Source organism: Calliphora vicina, chromosome 2 (assembly GCF_958450345.1).
Source record: "Calliphora vicina chromosome 2, idCalVici1.1, whole genome shotgun sequence".
NCBI classification, from domain to species: Eukaryota; Metazoa; Arthropoda; class Insecta; order Diptera; family Calliphoridae; genus Calliphora; species Calliphora vicina.
The window spans coordinates 7,737,533-7,764,449 of record NC_088781.1 but is presented as its reverse complement, the minus strand read 5'-3'; the positions used below and the strand labels follow the sequence as shown (position 1 = coordinate 7,764,449).

Here is a 26,917-nt window from a genome sequence, read left to right as displayed (position 1 = left end):
TTGTTTTTATTACATTTAAATATATATATATTTTTTTATATTTTATTTCTTGTGAAAAAGTGTGTAAATTATTATACATTTTTCTTGTTGTTATTGTTGGTTTTTCGTTTACATATATAAATTAAATTCTTATTAAAAATATGCGTTTTTTTTCGTTTTAAACATTTAAAAACATAAAATTAAAGAAATGGTTGTTGAATAAAAAAGAAACTGAAAATTGAAAACAGTTATTTAAATTTAAACACATGTTACAAAAACGACACATACCATCAACATTTTATACTATTAACTAAAATTTAAGTTTTATTATTTTTATAAAATACATCATGAAAAGAAAATATTTAAGAAATTTGCGAAATTAAGCAAAAACTTAACGAATCATATTAAAATATATGGAAATGAAAAAAAAACGAATTTCTTTTTAAAAAAATCGTCATACGAAAGTAAGAGAGAGGGGGGCAGGCAGGTAATTTTATATACATTTTCGGTCAGTTTAAATTAGTTTTAGTTACTATATAGATAAAAGGGAATATCGATTATTTTTTTAAGAGCGTGTTTAACAAAATTAATTTAATTATTTATTGTTGATACTAGGTTTCGACTTAAAGAGTGAGAGAGAGACAGGGCGTGGATTTGTGTGGAAAGAAGTCTGAATAATCAAGCTACCGTCATAACATTGCCACCTTTGTAACCAACAAAGTAACCGGGATCACCAAAGCGATCGTATAACTGAAAATAAAGAAAATGAAAGATATATTTAATAAATAAAACAGAAAATAAGAACATTAGATTATTTATGATAAAAGAAAGCATTCTCTAATGGAAATACAGGCACAAATTTAGATTTTTTTTTTAAAATTTGTTTAGCCTTTTTATTTATTCCAATATAAGGCTTATGATAAGAACAAAAATATACTTTAATGAATGTTATTTTTGATATTTAGGACTATTGATTTTTACAGTTATTTTAAAACAATAATTGAAGTACAAATAATAATTTAAAGGTATTCAAATGATTTTTATTTGTTTTTAATAACAAAAACGTATAGATTTCAACTAAAGTTAGTAAATAATATGTCTACTTTCTAAATATTTAAATGATAAAAGTTTGTGTTATTTAAACTTTATTTTTAATAATGTTTTGTAAATTTATAAATAGCAAAATTTTTGCAACAAATTATAGACTACACAGAGACATTAAAGCAACAAATTTAACAAATATTTAATACAACAAAATTCTAAAATACTTACTAATTAAATATGTAATTAACAATTTCAAAAATAAACCAACAAAATAATTTCTTTTTATTTACATACCTGTGTGTAATTTTAATACATTTTCAATTCAATTACAAATCCAAAAATAAAAAAGACCACTAATTGTTGTTTGTTTTTTTGTATAACAATAAAATATTGTAATTTTTATTTGTTTTTAGATTTTTGGTTGATATTTTTATAGATATATTATTTTTAATACATAATATGTTATTAGTTCAGTCAAAAAATATTAATAGTTTTTAAACATATAGAGATATTATTAAAATAATATTAAATCTTAAAGAAAACAAAAACTAAATGTGTTTGATATACATATAAGTATTCAACATTTTTTGAAATATTAGTAGAAATAAGTGGACACACATAAACATAACATAAATTTTAAGAATACATATGTATATTGATATTTACTATAATTAAACACTAAAAACTACACTGACAGACACATCATACTTATAAAACTAAAGCAAAATTAAGAACTAAATTAAAAACAGACACACGCACACGTACAGAATTACAATCCACTTATTGAACAATAGAACATTTATTATAATTTTTTGATTTAATTCTTTTTTTATATTTTAATAAAATATGAGAGAAAATTGGTCCCTTTTTTATTAAAATAAAAATTATTTTGTTGGTTGTTTTCCAATTTAAACAGAAACTAATTAAAAGTTTTATATTCATTTAAATTATATATTTAGAGGACGTTTTAATTTTATATACTAAATAAATACAATTTTTTAAAGAAAATTTTGATATGAAGGACCATGTTTAATGATTGGTTATGATTCTTATTTTTTTTAAACTACTGCTTATTTGACAGCTGGTAATAAACTTATTCTGGGTAGTATATATGCTAGAGTAGCAAATGTGCTTTAGTGTTTAGTCATAAATCGTAAGACTTTTTCAATAAATTTCAAATTTATCATTGTTTAATCTTTTCATAGAGTTGTAAGAAATTAAGACAATCATTTGTTTGGTTGTTTAAAACTAGTTTTCTTTGTAGATTCTTTAGTACTAATTTTAAAACCTTTTTAAATTTTATCTGGAAAATTAGCAGCTTTTTTGGCGTAAAAACACTCAGCAGATTTGGTTTTATAAATTAAGAAGGCTGGTCGTTTGTAATGGCTTTATGTTGCTTAAATGTAGTATATCACAGTTTAATGTACAGCTTCAGTTATGTGATAAAAATCTTTGGATTTGAAAAAGAAGCAATGCATTTTTGAACCAATGGCTTTTCTAGGAAATATTTTGAAGGAATCTGGATTAGAAATTTGATACAAATGAATTCAAAATCTTAAATTTTCAACAACGAAAAGATCACACTTTTCCCTCAAAGAAAAGTAAATTACACTAATTTTTGCCTTAGAATTGCCTTATTTGCAAGTGTAGTTAACTGGAAAGAGTGAATTCCGCGGGGGTCTCTCATATTTTCTATTCTGTACTCTTGCTAACTGTAGTTTTTATACTAGATTTTCTTTTACAAGGGTACTTTGCTACGAAAAGTGAATAACGCAAATTATTGCTCTGTTGAGATTCATTAAACAATGATAGCTTTCTCATATTTGAGTAAGAATCACACGTGAGCTTGATCTATAGGCTTGTATAATAAAACAATAATTACAACATACAAGTTCATCACATTTAGCGTTTCCACGACAACTGGATCTGTGCTGCGGAATGACCTGAGTATCACTCGGCCAAAGATTATGAACACAGTTTATCAACCAAAAGTTTAAGTCCCAGAAAAGAACACCCGACAACAGTGGAACTGTTACAAAAACTGCCAGCAGTTTAAAATGAATTTAAAAATCATAACAATTACACTTTTTAAAACAATATTTTAAATAGGTACATTTAATAAAAGTACTTTTAATTTTTTTTTAAAAAGTTATATTTTTAGAAAGATAAATTTTTTTAAAAAAGTCCTCTTGTAATTTTAATTTTAAAATATAAAAAATATATTTTTTAAACATTTTGCAATTAAAAAATATACTTCATAAAGAATACTTTTTTTAAAAAATTATACTTATATGAAAAAAGTACCTCTTTAAAAATACATATTTTAAAATAGTAATACTTTTTCAAAATTTTATTATTTAAAAAAAATCTTGTTTTAAGAAAGTACTTTCTTTTTAAAATGCTACTTTTCAAAAAAGTACTTTTTTATTAAAACTACTTTTCCAAAAGGGTACAATTTTTCAAAAGTTTCTTTATCAATTTTATACTATTATTATTCTTTTTTTACTTATCAATTTTATGTATGTATGGATTTATTTATTTCAAAACCAATTTTGATTTCTTTGCAATTTAGTTTGGTTCATTATTAAAATGATTTTATTAGCTCTATTAAAACATAGAACTTTATTTGATTTATTATTTACTCGCTTAAAACTTTGTAAATATTATTATGAGCATTCTTCATTTTATTTATTGTATTTTTTATGTTTATAATTAATTATAAGTAATTGTATATTTTATCATACTAAAAATTTTAACTATTTTTTTCTTTTAATGTATATATGTATATTTTCTTTTGCTTTTTGGTTAACAATACAGTAATTACTAAATTTATAGTTAAATTTACTATTATTTTCTGTTCTTTTTCTTTTTTACTGAGATAAACTGAAGGCCAGTTCAGCATATTTCCTTTTTTTTTGTTTGTAATGTTCTTTTTTTTATATTTTTTTTGCTTTCTTGTTTTTTAATTTTAGAGGCTCACCTTTGAATCGTCAAGGTCTTCAATGTCACTGCTATCGTAATCACTGTCGGGTGGCGTTAGTGGTTCAGCACCTCTCTTTTCTAAAATATTTTGCATTTCTGATTTATTAAGAATGCAGGCCACCTGATAAGCGGTTAAGCCGGCATATGTAGCTGTTTCCAAATTCAATTTTTGACAATCATCCAGCAGATAATTGGCTAAATCTTCATTGCAGCATTCAATGGCAATGTGTAAGGGAGTGCGGCCAGATTTTCCTTCCTGCAATTAACATAAATATGAAATAAAACATAAGTAATTAAGTTAATTATTAAAATTTTAAAAAAATAATACTTACTCTAGCATTAATATCAGCTCCATATAAAACTAATATACGCAAAATGTTGATAAAGCCAGCTTGAGCAGCCAAATGAACACATCTTTCACCTGGAATTATAAAAAAAAGAAAAAATTATTTAGTAAAAATTGTTATAGAGATATTGAATTATTCTTTAAAAATTTTCTTTTAATTTTTTGAAATAAACAAAAATTGTTTTATTTACAGTAATTGTTTACATTTTATTAAACTTCTAACATTTTTATTTTAAATTTAACGTTTTTTACTTTATTAAACAAAGCTTTGAGCTTTTTGCTTGTCGGTGAAGAAAAGAAAATAATGAATGAAATCGTAGTATGTGTAACAACACATCACAAATCATCCGCCAACTATTAATTTTATAAATAAACCATTTAAAAAGCTGGTTATAATGTTTGTTTAAGCTTTTTTTAACAAAATATTTTTAAAATTCTTCAACGTAAAACACACATACATCAAACTAACCAATACCAGAGAAATAGAAATGAAGGTAACGTCAGCCAAAGTTGACGACAACGCTGATGATGATGATGGTTGATTTTAAAGTTTCTTTTGGTTGTGGAGATGGTTTGTTTGGTACGCTTTATATGGTTAATTTGTAGGGGTTATAACAATACCAATAATAACACACAAAAAATACAACAAAACACATGTATTTGTATAAAAATATCTACAACTTTTCGCATGTATTGTTGTTTTTTGTATCTGTATTTATAACAACTTCATGTTAATGTATATGTGCAGAAAAACCCCATGAAATTCCCATCATATTAAAACGAGTTAAACAAAAAAAAAAATGTTAAATTTCTATACATACCGATAGATATTTATTTATACAAACATACATATTTACTTACGTACGTACGTACATATGTACAATATTCAAACAAAAGCAACAATACAATTAAACAATAACAATAAACGGCAAATAATTTTGAATACAAAACAGAAGAAGCAGCAGAAATAAAATTTAATTATAACAAAAGCAACAATTTGCTTAAGAAGTGCAAATGTTTAAATCGAACATACGACAAATATTTAATCAATGGTAATTGTTTTATATTTTCAAAATGAAAATCAGGGAAAAATTCATTATATTTACCAACATTTCTAAAGATACACAATCTATAAAGTTTGGAATCTTTTAAAATTATTTTACAAACTTTATAAAATTTGATTTATAGTTTGAAAGGCTTTCATTTGAGACCAAATAAATGAGAAAAAAAGTTATAGAAAATTGTAATTTATTTAAATCTCTCTAATGATATACAATGGATCAAAACTTTTTCTACTAAAAATATTTTAAAAGAATTTACCACTAAAGTTTACAAAAAAGATTTTGGAATAGCTGTATTTTATTTAAATCAAAAATTTTTTTAAGAAGCTTTAGTTTTAATCTTAGAAATATTTAAAAAAAACATTTCATTAAACATTTTATACAATTTTAATATTTAGCTTACTAAACCTCCAAAAATATTATTTTATGTAAGTAATATCTATCTAAAGATATACAATTAACAAAGTTTTACAGTTGAAAGCTTTTTTACTCAGCTTTTATTTGAAACAAAATAAATTTGAAAAAATCGGTGAAAACTTTCCCAAAAATCTCTTTAATGATATAAATTAATACTTTTTCGCACTAAACGTATTTTAAGAGGATTTTTCATTAAAAATTTTATCATTTGACCTAAAAGTATTTTGAAAAGATTTTTCATTGAAAGCTATATTTTAGTCAAACATTACTCTGGCGATATACCATTCTAAAAGGTTTCCTGTTAAATATATATTTTAAATTAACTTGTTTAAATTTAAAATTATATCGATATCCAAAATAAATATGGTAAGGACAATTGAGACAAATAGACGAGACTATGGAAAAGTCTACAGACGATACTATGGACATGTATATAGAATAGTCCATGGAGAATGTACAAGGCTATGGACGGCACTACAGACGAGACTAATAAAATATAGATGAGACTATGGACCAGACTATGAACAAGACTATAGACGAGACTAATCCTTAACAGGTTATAGATTATCCCAATGCATTGGGGGTGTATTGAAAATTGTCAATATTTTTCTAAAAACTAGTGCAATTTCAAAAGCGATTGAAATATTGCAAGAATTTGGACTTCGAGATGATGATTTAGGATGATTCAAAACAAAAAATTTAGTTTTATTTTATTTGATGCTGTTTGATTTTACAAAATACTTGCAAGAGTAAACACGTCAAACAAATTTGTGCTTAAAAAAGTGGTTAGGCATTTTTAAGCAAATATTTGCCATGTGTGACCCTACCTTTATACATGGACAGTGCTATAGTTTCGAAGTTATGAAGCTGTGCGTTAACATCTAACATGTCTTCGACACCAGTGTTTTTTTGAGATTGTCAAATTGAGGCTTATGATCTAACGCAAATTAAACTTTATAAAGGCATACAGTTCTTGAATTATAAAATCATATTTGTGATCAAGTCAAATTGATCGTAATTTTCTTATTTAATATTATGGCATTCGATATCGAGCAACAATTCTAATACATTTTATTATAATTTCGCTATACGAAAGCTCATTCGATCACGAGTGATCTTTATCTTTTGAAGACGTAGTGATTTGATAATTAAACTGATCCTCATTGCAAATTTCTAAAAAAAAAACTTGCATGAAAAGGTTCACGATTTAGTTATATTTTTGCATTGAAATCAATTTCTTAAGTCTCTGTATAAAAGGCAAATTGTAAATAGCTTTGATTAAAAATAACCCTAGTATTTAAACAATGCTCCATTCCAAGATTCAATGGTGTATATCCCTTTTGTTTGTGTAACCAATATTTAAAGAAAGTTTAATCGATCAACTTTTTTATGGTTTAATTACAGCTTTTCGTATGCAAATTTTTAAATTAAATTTACAACCAAAAAAATGAGACCTATATACAAACTTATTTATTTATAGAAATTTCATTAATTCAATATGATATTTTTAAAATTTTGTTAAAGTTTAAGTTAGAGCGAGCGCCCTAGTTTGTATGAATGTATGTATAAAAAAGTTGAGGGGCTCAAGCTCTTATAAAACATTCATAATAGGATTATTAAATGTGTTTATAATTTTAAGTATTATATTAAAAGCCCTGTCATTAAGATAATCTTTTGTTTTAAATAAACATATGGACATATATACTTAAATAACAAATGTAAATGTGTTTGTATGTTAATATTAATATCGCTATACATATATACATATTTATAAAGCCATATATTTATGCAAATTATATAATTCCAAAAATGGGGAATTTGGTATTTATATTTATACATACATATGTATGTATTTAAATACGACTGACTGAATTTCTGCTCCATTTCACTTTAATTAATTGCAAATCTATTTTTATAGTATGTATTATTTATTTATACATACATACATACATTATTTTTCTAAACACGTGTAAGGTTACGATTTGACTCATTCAAGAAACTTTTTAGATTACAAACATTTTACGAGTTCTCTTTTTATTGTGTTGTAACAAATTTTTAAATTCTATAATAAAGAAATTGGAAAATAATAAAAACTTAGTTTTTTTTATTACAAATCATCAACAGTTATAAAATTGTTATTGAAATTCTAGAATGACCTAAGTTAAAAAACAATTTTAAAATTACGTAGTTGTAAATGAGTAGTATTATTTACAACTATAGTACTACTATAAGTGTTTTTTTCTATTTTTTTTTTGCATGTATGTAATTTTACGTCAGTCGTTATTTGTAAAGCGTTTCCTCACAACTCACTCTCCATTTCGCTAGATTTGTTAATAATCTAAAAATTTCTAGCATGTATCTTTCTATTGTATTGTTTTTATTTATTTTTATTTTTAACTGAAACTCGTGTATGCAAAATATTTGAATTTTTAATAGCCAGACCTAGAGAGATTAAGAGCGAGCGTTTTTGTACAAGAGTTTGTTGGGAAAGGTGTTAAGAAAACGTTAAAAAACTGGTTGTAGTTTTTTTTTGTTCATATTTCGCGACATTATCTCTAGCTGTCTTCTTATGTACATATCTCGAAACCACAATATTATAAATAAAATTTTGTTTTGTGGCATTTCATGGTATAATGTAACATTTTTTTTTTTTAAATTTATCCCCTTATCAACCCCCCCCCCTCATCTTCATCTTTGTTTCTATGTTTGCCTTAGAGGGTATAGAATAAATTATAAACCTAAGAGTTGTTTGAAAACGATTTTAAATTTATATTTGTGCAAAAAAAAAACGAAAAAAATGTTATAATAGTGTCACAAATATTTTTAATATTGCTGATGTCAATTTGTTAATAAAAATACTTCATTGATATAACAGCGATGAATAACTAAAATGTTGTATAGAATTAACAATATAAAAAAAAATATTGAATCAATCATATTTTTTTAACATTCTACACTTCAACAAAATTTTAAGTACATAAAGAAAATAATAAGTTGTCATTACTTAACCCCTGCTGCGTAATGACTACTGTAATTGATTTCTTTTTAAATATTTTAATACATTTAACACAAAAAATTTAAAAAAAAAATTTTAATAAATATTTTTTCAAGTGCAATATTTCTTTAATTAAAACCTGTACAAAAACAGTAAATTTTTTGGGATTTCCCCCTTAACAACTTTTATAAAAGTGAGTAATAATCATCAGCGGCAGCAGCACACTTTTACTAAATAAAGAAAAAGCTAATAAAACGTAGATATTTCTAACTTTATAAAGGAGAAAAAGAGAGACAGAGAGACAGAGAGCGAAAAAAACGAAATTAAAACCAGATCGTTTTAGTTTGTACATATATTTGTATATTAGCATAAATTAAATAAAAATTAAAACAATATAAATTAAGAATATATGTTTATTATTGGAACGAACAGCTTTAGCAGTCTGGCATGGTCTAAGTTTTAAAGTGACATTATTTAATGAGATTTAAATAAATTGGTTTAAGTTTATATAAAACATATTTATTTATTCGTTTAAATCTAGATATTTTTGCAAAAAAAAAACTCAAGTTAAACTTGAAATATTAGAATAATTACCAAACATATCTATCTGCGCTATTATATCTAACGGTTATTAACATTTCAATGTTTGTTTGTTTGTTTTGATTGTTGTTGCTTATGCCAAATAAATAAATAACAAAATAATATACAAAAATTCCCAGAAAAATAAAGTCAAATAAATTTTAATTAAAAAAATGGCGTTTTAATTTCTTCGTTTTTTTTCAACGGAAATATTTATAAGTGAAATTATTCAATAATCTAAATGCAATTAAAGTTTGTTTAAAGTTTGAAATTGTTTTTTTTTTAATCTAAAAATTAATAAATTGAATTTTGCAAGAATAAGTTCATTGAAACAATGAAAATTGTACCTTGACTCAATAGAATCATTGTAATCGTGTCTTCTATTAATGTATGTAATAGTATCCTGAATAATTTCATTGATTTTATGTAAATACTTTTCCTGTGAGGATAGGGATGTCAAATCTGACATCATAACAAATATCTGATAATAATCGCTACCGTGTAGGTAGGTTAGAAATATGTTTCACGAAATAGACCACTTATCTATCAAAATCGTTGTATACATTGCTGGAAAGGTTTTTGAAATACTCTTCATTTGACATACACATTGTGTATTCGTTTATTGTGTATAAATTTATGGACCGATTACCGAATTTTATACCTGAAATATTGTAACCACTTCGGAAAACATATTTCAACAAATATGTGTGAAATATTTCTAATTTTTTTTAGTAAAGTGAAATCAATTTAACTAAAATATTTAGTAAACCAACATTTTTGATTAATCGAATTTTAGATGAAAATTTTGAATGAAATTATTTTCAAAATTTTTAGTGATAGAAAATTCAAAAATATTATTAAATTTTTTTTGGAAATTGTTAATGAAACCTATTTTTGGGAAAAATTATTTATAAAACGAATTTTTTTAAATATTAGTTTAAGGAAATAGTTTAATTTTAACACTAATTACTTTAATGTATTCAATTCAAATCTACAAACAAATATCCGCTTGTTTACTCACTTAAAAACTGACAGAACTTTTTTATTTATAGTAAAAAAAAACGTTTTTTAAAATTTCCAAAGAACACATATAAAAAATAGAAACAATTTAATATTGATAGATCGCAGATAATTATATAAAAAGAATAAACCCACAAAACACACAATCTTCATCAAATTAAACATTTATTTTAACAGCTGTGTTTTTTTTATATTAAAAGCGGCTTTTATTTTTATTAAATAAACGTTAAGAATTTCCGTATACAAAACGCAACACACTCATAAAACAATTAAGGAAAAACCAAATTAATAATAAATACTGTTTGTTGTTTAAGATAAAAAACAATAATTATAAAACAATATTTGTACAGCTTCTAAATAAGGGGGGAATCAATTTGTATTTGAAATACAAGATACAAGTAGAAGAAGTTGTCCTTCATTATATAAAAGAAAAAGCCAAAAATGTGGGGAAAAAAGTTATTAAAAGTTCATTGATTTATAATTAACAAAAAATGTTTTGTTTGTTTTAATTACTTTAAAGTATGGCGTTAAAATCACAACTAAAGTGTTAAGTCACTTTAAGTCACTCAAATACATATAATAAACGATAAGAACAAATTCTTGTCAAAGCCAACTTGTTGTTGTTATTTTTCTTGTAACTCTGTGTGTAAAAATTGTTTGTTTAATATATAAATTATAGAAAAAAAACCCACCATAAACAATGTATTTTTCAGTTGAAAAAAAATATTTAAAGAAAATTGTAAGAAAAATATAAAAAATATAAAATTTAACCACAAAGTCAATTCAAGTCGACTTTGGAAATTCTACTAACTGCAATATATGGGTAATTCCAAAATAAATTAATATTCATTAATACAACTCCAAAGATTTGAACATTTGTTTTGAGTCATTGAGAATTAGTTGCCAAAAATTCCCAAACCTACTCAAATGTTTAATTGATGTCTGGTATTTACGCATTTAAAAACCACAGACATTTTTTAAAAGTTTTTCATCATTTTTTTAGGGATTTTTATTTTAATTTTTTTTGCATTCTTCTAGTCAAACAAAATTTAGTTTTAATAATTTTTTTTTTAATCATTTCTAAGTAATAATAAAATTATTCATTCAAGTCATTTAGAAATTTCAAATTAACAATTATTGCAATTATTATTATAAATTTTCAGCTAAAAGTTCAATTTCTTGGCCACACATTGTTTTTGCATTGGAAAAACCCTCAACTTTCGAATATCAAGTTTAAAGCGGCAACCATTAATATGTACAAATTCATACGAAAGTGGTTTTTCCCTTCAATTTCATTATGCATCCAAACTTACAACCAAAACAAAAAAAGAAACATTTAAAACAATTGCCACAAAAACAAAGCAAAAGAAATGCATAATCACGTTCAAAAAGGAAGCATTAATTCATACAATCATGTGTTTCAACCAACAAAACAACCAACCACCACCATACTCGCTAAAGTTTAAACAAATATAAACATTTTAAGCGTGACTTCAAAATTCCACCCCACCTTCTCCATTGTAAAACTAACTAACTTAACTAACTAACTGCTGTTAAGTACTGTTGTTTACAATGTGCAAAAAAATTAAATTATAACAAAAAAAAAAAAAAACAAATTGCTGACAATGAAAAAAACCTGGTTGTTTTATGTAAAACCCAGTTTTAAACGCACAACAACTGATCAAGAAAGAAAAAAAACAATTAAAAAGGGGGTCGGACACCTCACGCGTGGTAAAAACCTAAAAATGTGAATAAACCCACATGTGTGTAAGCAGAGCCAACAAATAAGCAAAATCGTTTAAAATAAACATAAAAATGTCAATAACAAAGACTACAAATTAACAGTTTTAACAGAATGCACTGCAAATTAATAAATAAACCAATGAAAGTCGCTTCAAAAAACCCTTTTTAGAAATTATGTCATTTTTTATTTATTCACACAGACTCACTCACACATTTAATACATGTGTGGTGTGTTAAATAAATCAATACCAACCAAAATCGAAATCTCACTTCACACATTTATTTGGATCAGTTTAAAATTTTGACTGAAATTTATCATTTAACCCCTTAAAAGCTACTTGAAATAGTTAAAATCATTTCAGTTGTGACTATTTGTTTTTACAAATTCAAAATTTACCGGATTTACCTGTAAATAAATAACTCGAATGTCAACGAAGTTCACAAAAAACATCAAATAAAAACCCTAGTTGGGATAAGGTCGTAAATTTTTATAAGTTTTTCATAATTTTTTTTTTATATATAAAATTTAATTAAAATTAGATTTATCTTATTTATAAGGATACTAAAATTATATTAAAATTTGTTATTATGAATTTGTTTAATATATAGTCATATTTATCTCCTAGATGTATTGGCCTTAAAGGCTTGTAATCTATTGAATTACACAGTACAACACATGATTTTGGGACTCAATTCTGACAATTGCACGTGAAAGTAGCCCCAAAAATAAGAACTTCTGCATCATTAGTTTTGTCAAGTTGGCTGCCGTATTAATTTAATGACCATACGATTTTTTTTTACTCAAGGTGGATTTTTATCACTTTTTCTATATTTTAGCACGGTTATATCTCGTATACCGTACGGAATATCTCTTTTGTGGCTGAAGTAAAGTTGTAGATATTGAATAGTAGAAAAAAAGTACGGAACATACCTCCCCGAAAAAGATGCATACAGTGCCTTAAAAATCGCCAAAATGCCCATTTTTTAAATTTTTTAACCAATTTTTCACATTTTTTGCTCAATAACTGGATTACAAATCCAATTATGGACTGATCACCATGAAATTAGGTCGTGTGATTTGTGTCTATATAAAAGTTATTTATCATGAATTTTGTATGTATACCATAATTTTTTACAGATTTATGCACTTTAAAGTGATTTTCGGAAGCGTGTCTTATATGTGAGCTATGACTAATTATGGACCGATCATAAACAAATTCAGTACATATAATTTGTTCGACCTAAGGACGAAAACTGTGGAAATTGGCTGAAATCGGTTCATTATTTCACCTAGTCCCCATACAAATGTCCTCCCGAAATTGGACTTTATCGCTCATAAATGTTTAATTTATATATGTATATACACAAATTACGCTCCAAATAAGTTTTATATATACAAAATTCATGTCAAAAAATTTTATTAGGATCGGTCCATAATTATTCATAGATCCCATATAAGACCAGCTTCCGAAAATCACTTTAAAGTGAATAAATCTGTTAAAAATTATGGTATTCATACAAAAATTCATGATAAATAACTTTTATATAGACACAAATCACACGACCTAATTTCATGGTGATCAGTCCATAATTGGATTTGTAATCCAGTTATTGAGCAAAAAAGGTGAAAAATTTGTAAAAAATTAAAAAAAAATGGGCATTTTTGCGATTTTTAAGGCACTGGATGCACCTTTTTGCGGGTAGGTATGTTCCGTACTTTTTTTCTACTATTCAATATCTACAACTTTGCTTCAGCCATAAAAGAGATATTCCGTACGGTATACGAGATATAACCGTGCTAAAATATAGAAAAAGTGATAAAAATCCACCTTGAGGAAAAAAATTCGTATGGCCATTAAATTATTACGGCAGCCAACTTGACAAAACTAATGATGCAGAAGTTCTTATTTTTGGGGCTACTTTCTCGTGCAATTGTCAGAATTGAGTCCCAAAGCAATGAACTGAAAAATGTTGTACTGTGTTATTAAATAAATAAATTGTACCTTGACTCATTTCCGTCTAGAATCGATTTAACCGTGCCTTCAATTGATGCAATAAAACCCTGAATAATTTTCCCGAAAATTCATTCATTGGGATAAGGCAGCAAAATCCGACATCGGGATCGTAAGATTTGAAAGTTAATTAGTTTATATTACAATACATTTACAAATTATATTCGTTTCAATTACCGCCAGACCAATTACTTGTAAATCTCGTAGGATTTTATTCTTATGTTGTGATATTAAAGGGTTAATTTGTCATTTACATTATGTTTGACCTGTCTTTAAAACTGTGAGAGGTGAAGTATCAGGGATATATTTCATCCCGAATTAACAGTCTAGTTCTTTAAACTTAAGGCAAAACTGCACTACCATTTGTTTGCCCGAAACAAGTCACCGAATATGGATCATTGCGAGAGTTGTCACAGATCGTCTTAAGGTGAATTTAAACAAGGTTGTCTCAATCTCAACTAAACAGCTGATTTTTAAATCAAATGCCAAACTTCATATATACAAAATGAAGGAATTCGTCTGAATTTGCCTGAAACTAAATCAACAAATTTATGAGTTTCCACGTAACAGAAAACTTCTGTTTGTTTTTCAAAAATAAACATTTTTGGATGCCTAAATAAGTAAAATAAAAGTCTTGAATATACTGGAAATGCATCCAGATATAACAAAAATCTGTGAAAACTTTTCCAGCAATGAAGCAATAGTATTGCACTGATCTTCATGAAAAACATTTAATAATATTCTAAAGAAAAATAATTCAAAGTGATTCAATTTTAACGGGAAGTCTAGCAAAAAAAAAACCATCTGGATTTTTCTAAGAAAATTTACTATTTTATATATAAAAATAAAAAACAAATAACACGCTTTTTTATTAATTAAATAAACTGTAATCCCATAGGGCGCCATAAACTCTACATACATCTGTACTACAATAAAATACAATTCTAATTAGAAAAACCCAGCTTAAACAACCAACAATGACTGATAATAAGTTTATAATAAGATTTAAAATAAAAATCAATTGAAATTTTTCAAATGACTAAACTAACTAAGGGTAAGCCAATGGGTTAACTGTTTATACAGATACATATAATGATAATAATAACGATGATAATGATCATAATGTTAGTAGTTTGGTTAGACTGATGCTCAAAATGTTTTTATTGGGTGGGAATTTCCAAAAATTTACCAACAGTGTATATGTGGGCTTAAGTTGAAACTTAAAAGAAACCAGTATTTGTTTGAGAAAAAATAAAAAAGATTTTTTAAATAAACAAAAATAAACTTTAATAAAAAGAAATCTTCATGAAAATAAATGTTAAGAGACAAAAAGTCTCTTTAAAATTTAATAAAAAAAAAATATATTCATTTAAAATTAATGTGAATTATTAAAGGAAATTCTAAATAAATAATTTATTATTACGTATTTAAATAATAGAGACTTAATACAGTCCAATGTTTATGATTTCAACTTGTGTTTTAATTCGAAAAACCGCAAAAATTTATTCATACCAAATTATGTACAAGTGTGTATGCGTTTTTATTAGACATGTTCGCGTTATTTTTGTTTAAGTAATAAATAACAAGACAAGCCTTCTTCGACTTTATACATAATAAAATATTGTTATAAGTAATTAACATTTTTAAAGTTTTGTTTCATGTTTATTTTTGTGTGGGGTTTGTTTTGTTTTCAATAATGACGTATGGATTTCCCCACTAACTTACTAATATGACATTAAAAATGCGTTGTCAAAAAATAAAACTGGGCATGTTGGGTTTTAAATTACAGTCACTCACTCCACTCATACTTAATAATACTCATTTCATTTCAGTTTAATAAGGTGAAAGACTTTACACTTTTGCATTGCATTTTATTGAACTTTGTATTATGGCTGTCATAAATGAGGAGAAGGCGGTTAAACCCTTGATTCACTTGTTATTATTATAATTGATCAAACTCATTTGATGTTGTTGTTTTTTTCTTCTTAAAAAAAAAACAAACAACAGATTATTGAATGAATATACATACATTGTTATAAGTAGTAGTAATTGACATGTAAATTATTTATTTCTCTCTCTTCTCTAATGAGAGGTGTCATCATAGCAACTGTGTTTTTAAGTTATTTGTCTGTATCTTCTTATCTTCCCCCACTCTTTAAACTGATTCATGTGATTTTATTTTTAATTAAGCAAAAATATTAATTACATACTTCACAATATAACGTTGTTTTTGAGTTGTTTGACATTTGGTTTGTTGGTTGGTTTTTTTTTTGCTCTTGAGTTTTTAATTAAAAAAATAATAATTTTTACTGCAATTTATCTTAGGGAAAACCTAGTTGTTATTTGTGCCAGATTGTATGTAAAAGCTAAATGCTTGTAATTGAAAACAATAAAAGGCTCGTGTTTAACATTTAAAGATAAAAAATAACAATAAATATAGCTACTAGTATAGCAATACAGCTAATAAATATTGTTAAGGCGTTGTTTTGCAACACAAAAAATGTTGCCTTTTAGTTTTGCCCTTTCTCTGTTAAAATGTTGCTTTATAAATAAAAAATACGGAAAATTACTTATTTAGTTAATCAATAAGTTCTGACTAGGTAATAGTAATAGAAAATAGTGCTTGCAAATTGTGTTAAAGCGTTTTTCGGAACACAAAAATGTTGCCCTTACTCTGCCAAAATGTTGCCTTTATAAACAAAAAATATGTAATTAGTGAAATCTCACATCAGTATCATACAAATTGAAATTGTAAAAGATACAGAACTGTATTTGGGTTTTTTACAAAGTTTTTCAAACATTTCTTATTTTTCTGCGAAGATTTTTGACATGGATTTTACCATCAATATTATAAAACAATCTCCAATGCCATAAATTATGAATACAAGTTTTTATATAGATAATTTTTTTGAGTGAAAAAAATTTTCGTGAGATATTTTTACTTCAAGCAATTAAATTTTCTTTTAAACACATTTTCAATACAAAAATATGTATATGCATTACTCTCGTATAGTTCATTATAATACCAACACATGTTCATGTTCATTTTAATTTTCTTTTTTTTTATTGTATTTATAGACAGTCATGTGAATTTCTTTCTTCTTTATTTGAAAATTTTTGTATGTAATAAACAAAAGCTAGACAAATATATACTAGATATGTGTAAAAAGAAAGAAATCTATATATACATATATGTATACATTTTGTTAACAAATAATTATAGATATGTATACATAAGATTTGAAAATTTGCCAACAAAATTTTAAAATTATTATTTCATAATTTGTATGAAATGTAAAAGCTTATATATTAGAAAACATTTTTTTTCAATATTCAAATTCTATTACAAAATATAAACTCTATAGTAAACAACCCTCGTAACTTAAAATTTAAAGAAATATTTTGAAAATTTTAGTTGGTTTTTTTGTATGTTTTAATTTATATTTAAAATACCAAACATTTATTTTAGTCCGAACATTTGGTTTTAAATAGTTCAGTACTAATGCACTTCAACATATCTTTGAAGACAGCTACTATACATATATATAATTACATACATATTTGTAATACAGTGCATAACAAAAATGTACTTACGCTAATTTTTATTCAAAAAACTGATATTTATTGTTAAAACCTCAAATATTCATGATTCACATTAATTTCAGTGTAAAGTTTAACAAATTTTCCCTACGACTCAACCAAATTTATGGTTTTATTACTCTAACTAAAATAAATGTATTACCAATCAAATTTGAGGGTATTTTCGGTGACGTATTTTGTATTTATTTGGTTTTATCTACCTTTTTTGTTTTATTACTGTTTTCTGCTGCTCATTGCAAAACAATATAAATTATCTCTGTTAAACTCGTAAGTTGTTTTTTCTTATCAATATTTGTACATACGTTTATTGTATTAAATTTCTTGGGGAAACCCATGTTAATTAAAGGAAAAACAGTCTAGATAACAAAACAAATGTACTATAATAAATTGTTATTAATTTATATGGTAACATAGAACAAACAAATTACTAAATCATGATCAAATTGAACGTTATATTTTGAAAATTTGCAAAACAAAAGCATTTAAACACTTGACCACTGTCTGGGCCCCTAACAGATTTAGTAGTTCAACAAGTTAGGTGAAGGTGAAAAAATGTTAATAAAAAAAATAGCGATCTTTTTTATTCTAATATATTTTAACTAATTATAGAGTGATTCTGTTGATTTTCAATAGTAAAATTATTGAAAAACAGATATCCCCAATGAGGAGACCCTAAGTTATCTAAGGGCTCTAGAAACTTGATTTCAACTAACAGCCAGCAGATCGTTATGAATTCTAAATTGCTATCAAGGAAACTCCCAACAAAATAACAAACTTAACTCTACCTCTATCGGAATATTAAAACGTGTATACATGTGAGTACTCCTGGGTGGTAACACGAGATATATTTAACAAAAAAATCCATAACATTAATGACTGTCGAATTTTTATGATGTGCTTTTTATATTCTTTCTAATCGGTTAATTTTTTTTCCGTCAATTTAATGAGTTTTATTCCAATGGGATTTTTACTAATTTTATGAATTTATCTCAACATGGTAACAGTGATTTTCGGTCAACTGCTCTGTATGCATGTCAAGTCAATCTTATCAGTCACAATATATCAATGTTCACTCTCATTTAGATTTAGATTTAATAACTGTCAATAATGTTTAATGAACCCATAGTTAGAGTACTTGAAATTTGTTTTTAATTTTTATTCTAATGAATAAAAAAAAGAAACAAAAATAAAGATTTATGACTGGCATAAATTTTGTAATTCAATTGGTAACATGAAATTTGTATTTAATGGGAATTTTGAATTCATTCAATGTTTTTCCCAGCTAAAATAGGTAAAAAGTAATGGTCAATATAACAAATAATGTACTACGGACATATTGTAATATTTTCAGCACTGTTTTGTTTAAATTTGAAAACCTATTTGACCGAAGGTATTTTATGAGGACCTCATCAGGTTGAATAAATTGCTAATATTTTACCAAAAAGTATGAGCAATACAGAGATATCAAAAGCTATTTTCAGCATTATATAAATAATTATAAAACAAATGTAGTTCCTAGTATTTGAATTAGATTTGCCAATTGCATATGTATATGACCAGCTTGTTGTAATAAAAAATAATGAGTTTTTTTTTGCTTATTTTTACAGCAATGACGTTAACAATTCCAACTTAAGCGTCATGGGTAATTTATAAACACATTTAACAAATTAAATAAATAAACAAACAATTTTGTGTACCAATAAATCAAAACATCATGTAATTAACTTTCAATTAAAGGCAATATCTTCATTAAACTTTGATCTTGTAATATTCTCAGAATAATTGCCCAATTCACAATTGATGTCGTAGTGTTGTAGCATTGTATGTCATAAATATTTTTCAAACATATTTTTCGAAACAAAAACAAAACATTAATAAAAAAATTACGACATACAACGATACAACGCTACGACACCAATTGTGAATTGGGCAAATAATTTTAACAAAATTGAATTACATTTTAAAAAGGGAAAGTTATTTCCTAAGTACATAACTTTACAACGATGTAGCCCCCCTTTGATTTGCAGATGACAATTTTTTTTAAGTTTTACATATCTCTAAATATTGTAAAAAAAACAAGACAAGCAGCAAATACGTCAAACAACGTTTGCGTTGCTTGTTTGATTCAAATGAATCCATATAATAATTTATAACATTTTTTACTTTATTAATACTAAAATCACATTTTTATTTTGATTCATATATTATGACGGCTACGAAAATGCTATAAGCTGTATTTTTTTTTTGCTTTTTTGTATCATGATGGTGATGAAGATGATGGGTTTTGGCTTGGATTGGTAGTGGTGGTGGCGGCGGTGCTGATGGCGTTCAACACAATTTCAATGTTTCTTTTTTTGTGTGTTTTTGGGAAAAACCCAAAATATTTTTATATTTAGCCGAAGCAGCCAGCACCAGCAACAAAGTTGAAAAAAAAAATAACTAAAGAAGCACAAGCAAATAGCAAAAATATAAATAAATAAAACGAAAATGACAAACTGGGCAAAACGTGTGGGGATGGATGGTTAAATGGATGAATGTGTAAAATAAATAAACAAACAACAAAAAATATGGTAAATTTTATGGATGGCATATGGAAGGTTTAAGTTATAGAAAAAAACCAACAAAAAATAGTAAAAATGCATAAAATTTTTATTTACATTTTCCTTTTCATTATTAAATAATTTGGTTAAAATAACTGTAAAGAATTTTTTGTGGAAAATCTAATTCTAATAACTTTTTTTTTTTTTTGTAATTGTAAAGTCAAATTTACCTTGAATGTTTTTATTTATTTATTTTTACATTAAGTTTTTTTTTTGTCGTCAAAGGTTAAATTACAAGTGAAGGTTGTTATTTTTTTATAGATATTTTTATAGGAATGGAAGGTGGTTTTTACCAAAATAATCAATATATACAATTTTATTGTTCCAAAATTAGATTTTGGTATTATTAATGTTTCACATTAAAGCTTTAGACACGCAATGTACATACATAAATTTAACATATTTTATGAGAAGTTCAGTGTAAAAAAAGTGGGTTTACTTATTTTTATAAAATAAATAAAATTTCTATTTATTTATTTTTTATTATTTCTTTAGTTTGTATTACTAGTTCATGTTTATGTATGGTTTGTGGGTAATTTCGATTACAAAATATTTTTCTAAGAACTACAAACTGTATTTTGGTTTTAAACCTATTTCAGATTTTTAGAATTCTTTAGAATAGGGGATTTTTTCTTTGATTCTTTTCAAAACAATTGCATTGACATCATTGTGGGTAATTAAGGATTAGAATAAAAAAAAATACATTTTTAAGAAAAATGCCAAGTCATACTGATAGCAGTATTCCGTTCCCGTGATTTGTGGTTAAAAACATTTGAAAGTTAAAAATTTCATTATTTTTTGTAATTATTCCAGAAATGTTTAATTACAAAATGCTGAAATATTCTAAAAACATTTCAATTCAATTTAAACAAAGATTAATTTTTTAATTTTTCCATTTTCCTATAGACTTTTTTGTATTTTCATTTTACTAAGGCTGCTGTGAATACCACATATAGTGGGCTGACGTCAAATGATAGAAAAGTAAGCAAAGCATATTGAAAAACTGTTTATATATTGTAGGAAATTCTGAAAAAGTTTTGGGATAACAAAAATACATGCATAGTACTTCACAATAAACAGACTTGACTGATAATTGTATGTATATCTGCTTTTAATGCTGACGTCAAATACATTTTTAAAAAGAAATACTAAAGATTAATTTAAAAAATCATTAGAGGCATTCACATTAACTGAAAATAAAAATTATTAAACATTCTATAGATTTAAGGCAGCTTTTGTATCAAAAATTTTATAAAATCTCAGCAGCTTACTAAATCATCTGAATAGTACAAATGTATGTACATTATAGGAGAATACATCATCAGATTTTATATCCCTACTAATAAAATATGTATTACTTTTTACTTAGTTAATATTCAACGCCAAATGTATTGTACACAAAATAAGTAACAAAAAAATCCATATTCCCCTACAAATCATGGGTATATTGTACATGTGTATAAAAATAGCCATGAACACAATATAAATTTTCTCAAGAATAAAATGAAAAGCAGACAGCTAAGCGGAAAATTCTTAAATAAAGAAAAACAATTTCACATATGTGAAAATTTGTACAAATATTTATTTTTAAAACAAAATGTTTCAGCTAAAAGTGTGATAAATATATTTTATTTCATTTCTTTTTTTGCAAAAAAAAATGTCTATGACTGTGGCTAGCCAAAAAGAAATATAAAAAAAATGAGTGACAAAAAATAAATAAATATAATTAACAAGACGGGACGTCTGAAAAAGAAATGTACCTCTATATACATATATATATTTTCATATTCATAACAAACATAAAGCAAAGACAAATTTTAAATTAAAAATTGGTTCGTTTTTTTGTTTTTTGTGGAACAATTTTTGTTTGTTTCTTTTGTTTAAAATAATGTTTTAGTAGTATTGTTTAATAGAATTGAATATAATTTGTTCAACTTACCATCATAATTACGAATTTCCAAATCGGATGGTAATTGGGCATATTTTAAATAGGATTTATCATTGGCACGATGACCATATTGACGATGGGCTTCATTGACTTCGGAGGCACTAATGGGTATGGTTAAAGCGCGTACACACTGTTCTTCGCCAGATATGCAGGCAAGATGTAATGCGGTATTGCCATGACGATCACGCGCCGAGGGCTTTTGAAGTAAGGGAGACAAAAGAAAATAAATTTTAATTAAAACTAAATTCTTTAAAATTTTTGTAAAATAAAACCGAATTTATTTAGGAAAATATGCAATCGAAATTTGTCTTTTATATCTTAGCAGATTAGTTACCAAATTTTCCAATTTTCTATATCAAAATTCCGAAAGTATATTGGTTATAGGGAAACAAAACAAGGTCCATAAAAATATCTGGGATCTTCGGAAAGTTAATTTTATAAGACCAAATACATCAAATACAAATTAATATTGCAGAATTAGTTTAAACTAGTAAACAATTTTTGAAAAAAAATTTTAACAATTCGTAGTAGATTTTAGTCAATCTTGCAGATTTAGTTTAGAAAATTAAATAATTCATAGACTATTACGATTTAATGAAATATTAAAAATGGAGGAAAAACTTGTACAATTTTTAACAACTGGTAATAGATTTTAGTCCTTAAACAGTTCTAAATCATATTCATAGTCAGGTTCTAAATTTATCAACGGTTTCTGAAACAGAATTTCCATACAAAGTTTTGATTATAAAACTGTGGTAAATTTAGAAATATATAATGAATATAAGGGAAAGTCTTTAACAATTTGATATTTCCCATTAATTAATTTAAATTTTTCCTTATAAATAACTTAAATAATTACTTAAAATTGTTATTATTTATACACTTACCTCTGCTCCCGCTATTAATAGCATTCTGATAATTTTTGGTTGGGCTGTTAAGGTGGCCAAATGCAATGGTGTTTGGGCTTCATCATTTTGTATATTAAATAGGATAGGATGCGGTGCCATACGTATTAAAGCAGCAACAACTTTCACATTACCGGAGATGCAGGCCAAATGTAAAGGTCTAAATAAACAATAAAAATAAACATGTATTCAAATGAAAACAGAAAGCAGACGTGTACATTTTAAATCCTCAAAACTATCACCTGCCTTTTAGGCTAAAACACCTGTATTATTTACTTAAATACAATAACTTCCTCCTAATCCTGGTACCCAAAAAAGATCACGTAGTGCAAAAAGAAAACAAAACACAAAAACCTGTTTAATTGTAAGAAATTATTTTGGGAATTTTAACGGAACTTAACAAAAGCCACAATGTAACAGGTGATTTATGACTATTTATGACCTGTCTGTCACTAACTTTTTGCTTGTACTTAGTTGTTGCTTTACGATCTACCCTGATGAGTTATTGTTTGTAAAAAAAGAAAGGTTGTTTTATGACCGTGTGCTAAACTAAGCTACTAAAAACAGGTACATAAAATATCCATTTTGCAAATAAAAATAAAGAAAGGTCACGTTTGAATTTGTTGGGCATTAAACTTCAAATGGACAAGCCTTTATGACAAAAAAAAAATAAATACATGTATCTTGTGTATCTTAGTTTAGATAATTAAAAATACACCTAGTTTCAGACTATTGCTAACTTTTAATTTTAAATAATTTATGAATTTGACATTAAAATTAATAATTATTATATTATTTTGCTTATCTTCTTTTATGAAAATCCCTGACTTGTCTGCAAGTACATAAAACATGTTTTCGGAACTCGTTATACCCGAAATACCTCAAATTCCCTTATAAAATTAAAATTTAGTTATTGATTCTATTAAAATAGGTTTCAATTAAAATAAAATGCTTAAAATATTAAATATAGAATTATTGATTTAACTTACGTATCTCCATCATCATTTTGCTGATAGTATATTTCCCAAGCATTAGCTGGAGTTATTTGTTGTGGTATTGTGGCGGTTTGTTGTTGTTGTTGTTGGTACTGTTGAGGAGCAGTTGAACCAGCTGCATACGAAGATGAGGATGACGATACTGATGATGATTTTGTTAGCTGTGAAAGGCGCGGTTGCTGTTTGGGTGCATCTAAATTATTTAAACCAGAACCGGCCACCGACACAGAGGCGTTTGTACGAGAATTGGATGCAGATGTTGTTGTATTGACATTGGCAGCATTGGGATTATTTTGCAAACTTAAATTGCAGAACCATTCGGATATACCAGATTCAACACTATGGGGCAGAATCATTTTAGGTTCGTTTGCGGTAGAAACTGTTTGATTTTTCTGTGGTCCTGACAAATCACACTCCCCGTCGTCGTATTCTTCTTCTATGATTCCCGAATCTAAATTGGGCTGTTGCGTTTTGTGCTGTAGATGTGGCTCACTTAAAGATTCCGGTATATTTAATTTTTTAATATCACCACTAGCAACACCAGCTTCTTCGTTATCTGTATCCAAAAGAGCCGAAGATGATGTTTGTGGTCCCGAAATAAAGCCGGAATCTATAGTTTCCCCAGCCAAATCTGAAAATTTCTTGTCGTCACCTTCTTCGTCCAAGTCTTCTCTATTATGCTGCTGCTGTTGTTGTTGGATATTGGTAGAGCCTGTCAATTGACCGCCAAATGTTGACGTTTGTTGTTTACTGTTATTTTTGTGTTGTTGCTGCTGTTGATCTAATTGTTCTATACCACCACTACTACTACATTTACAATCATCTACTTCAACTACTTCCTTAATATTCTGCTTATTATCACTTGACGACGCTGTTGATGATGACGGTGTTGGATTCCACATTTTGTAGCTTTGTCTGAATTATGTTTATTGTTTTTAAATTTATTTTTGTTTCTATTTTGATTTACTTTTAGTACTATTATTATATTTTTGCACTAAACGTTTTTTAACTCAATTTGTTACAGTTTCTGTTGTTGCTGTTGTGTTTTTCTATGCACTGTTCTGCTATTTGATAGATAGTAAAAGGAAATTAAAATAAATTAAGAGACCATTAAAAAGAAAGTAAAAGAGAGCAAAAAAGGAGTAGCTGTAAATTACATCACTGAAAATGTGCTCTAAAATTTAGAGTTTGGTTTTAGTACTTGTCAATCTTAATAGCACGGCTGATATCAACTGTGAGTGTTCAGTATTTTATTTAAATAGTTTATTTAATTTATTGTGTTAAAAAAAGATAAACAAAGTGTTTATAATTTAATATAAATATTTAAATTGGTATGTATAAGAATATATTCTTTATTAATTAATATTATCTAGACATAATCATTTATTTATTTTAATGTGTTTGTTGTACACTTCGTTTTGCCATATCTTGCATTCTCCTTTTCGCTCTCCACCCCTCTCTTTCTAAAACACAGCTATTAATGCGTAAATAGGAAATTGACACTTGTTGTTATTGTGTTGTGTGTATACACATAGAAACGGCAATAAGAATAATATTTTAGTTAAGTACTAGAGCACTACTATCAGGTAATTTAATTTTTCAATTATTTGTTTGTTTCATTAAAATTTTACATTTATTTTAAAGTCACACAAGCTGTGTTTTGGGTTTTTCTAAATTATTCTTTCATTCGTAGGTTTTTTTTTTCATTATACGTATGTATGTTTTTTGATTATTTCACTTGCATTAAAAAAATTCTAGATTTTATAATAAAAGCTAAGTGTAGCTTTTCGGTTTTTTTTACAAGTTTTGCTTTTTCTCACACATTGTTCTCTTTATTTTATTCGTTTCACAATATGTGTAGATGTTAATTTAATCAAAATGGCCACTTGTTTATGAAATTTTTTTAAAAAATAAATTCATCTACTTGAAAGACTTATTTAATACCTTTCCAAATACCGGGTTATTTTACCGTAAAGAAAACTAACTAATAATACAATTTATGTCACTTTTACTTTTTTTATTGCTTTCTATTTGAAGTTTTCTTCAAGTATTTATTGCTCTTTTAATTGTGGTATTTTTTTTCTTGCTTTTTTATAAGCGCTCAAATGCTTTTTACTTTTTTGTTGTACAATATCTCTATAACGATTGAAACTTTTTTGCCTGTTGAACACGTCTTAAATCGTTCGCTTTCTCGTTGAGACTAATATTATAGTATTTTACTAATTTTGTTGCTTCTTCTTATCATGTTTTCCTCTTTATTAAATTCAGCGTTGCCAACTTTTAAATTAAATTAAAACAGAAAAAATCATAAAAAGCTCATTTTTGTAACAAAGCTTAACAATAAGTTTTAATTTTTCTCGTCGAAAAAGTTGTACTAAAAAAGCTTTTTCATTTTGTGGTACCTAAAAATTGTGAGTGAGCCAGTGTTGCCACTTCACGAGTAATTACTAAATACACGTATTGTGTATAATTTTAACATAAATTATGTGTAATGGGTAGAATGTGTTAGAAATTCAGTCAAATTCAGAGTCTTAATATCTTTAGAATTTAATTTTTGAGTCATATCTAATATGGAGAAGTAATTATAACTATCTAACTATAACTATGTCTTTTACAGCATGTTACTAATCATAAGATGCGTTATATAGAAACATGAATATCAGAATGTTGGTAGTAAAAGACACATTTTGT

The 26,917-nt window shown here is 25.9% G+C and overlaps 1 protein-coding gene across 5 annotated transcripts; it reads right to left on the bottom strand.

Annotated features, from left to right (window-relative positions):
- cact (NF-kappa-B inhibitor cactus) lies at window positions 1-26,442 on the bottom strand. Of its 5 annotated transcripts, none has more exons than XM_065499356.1 (7): window positions 26,171-26,442; window positions 24,221-25,290; window positions 23,214-23,391; window positions 22,318-22,522; window positions 4,338-4,426; window positions 4,004-4,261; window positions 1-729 (listed from the first exon to the last, which is right to left on the bottom strand). In XM_065499356.1, the coding sequence occupies exons 2-7, from the start codon at window positions 25,126-25,128 to the stop codon at window positions 658-660; spliced, it is 1,710 nt and encodes a 569-aa protein (XP_065355428.1). In that variant the 5' UTR covers window positions 25,129-25,290; window positions 26,171-26,442; the 3' UTR covers window positions 1-657. The 5 variants fall into 5 exon arrangements, with proteins under 5 accessions (XP_065355428.1, XP_065355429.1, XP_065355430.1 ...); XM_065499357.1 differs by having other exon boundaries at window positions 24,221-25,287; XM_065499358.1 differs by having other exon boundaries at window positions 26,196-26,442.
- Between the last annotated feature and the right edge of the window lie 475 nt (window positions 26,443-26,917).

What these genes read in the sequence shown, in the direction of transcription:
- cact (XM_065499356.1), bottom strand. Translation starts at nt 25,128, where the DNA reads ATGTGGAATCCAACACCGTCATCATCAACAGCGTCGTCAAGTGATAAT. An exon ending in TATTAATAGCGGGAGCAGAG is followed by an intron (nt 22,523 to 23,213) that starts GTAAGTGTATAA and finishes TTACTTCAAAAG; the next exon opens with CCCTCGGCGCGTGATCGTCA. An exon ending in GAGCTGATATTAATGCTAGA is followed by an intron (nt 4,262 to 4,337) that starts GTAAGTATTATT and finishes TGTTAATTGCAG; the next exon opens with GAAGGAAAATCTGGCCGCAC.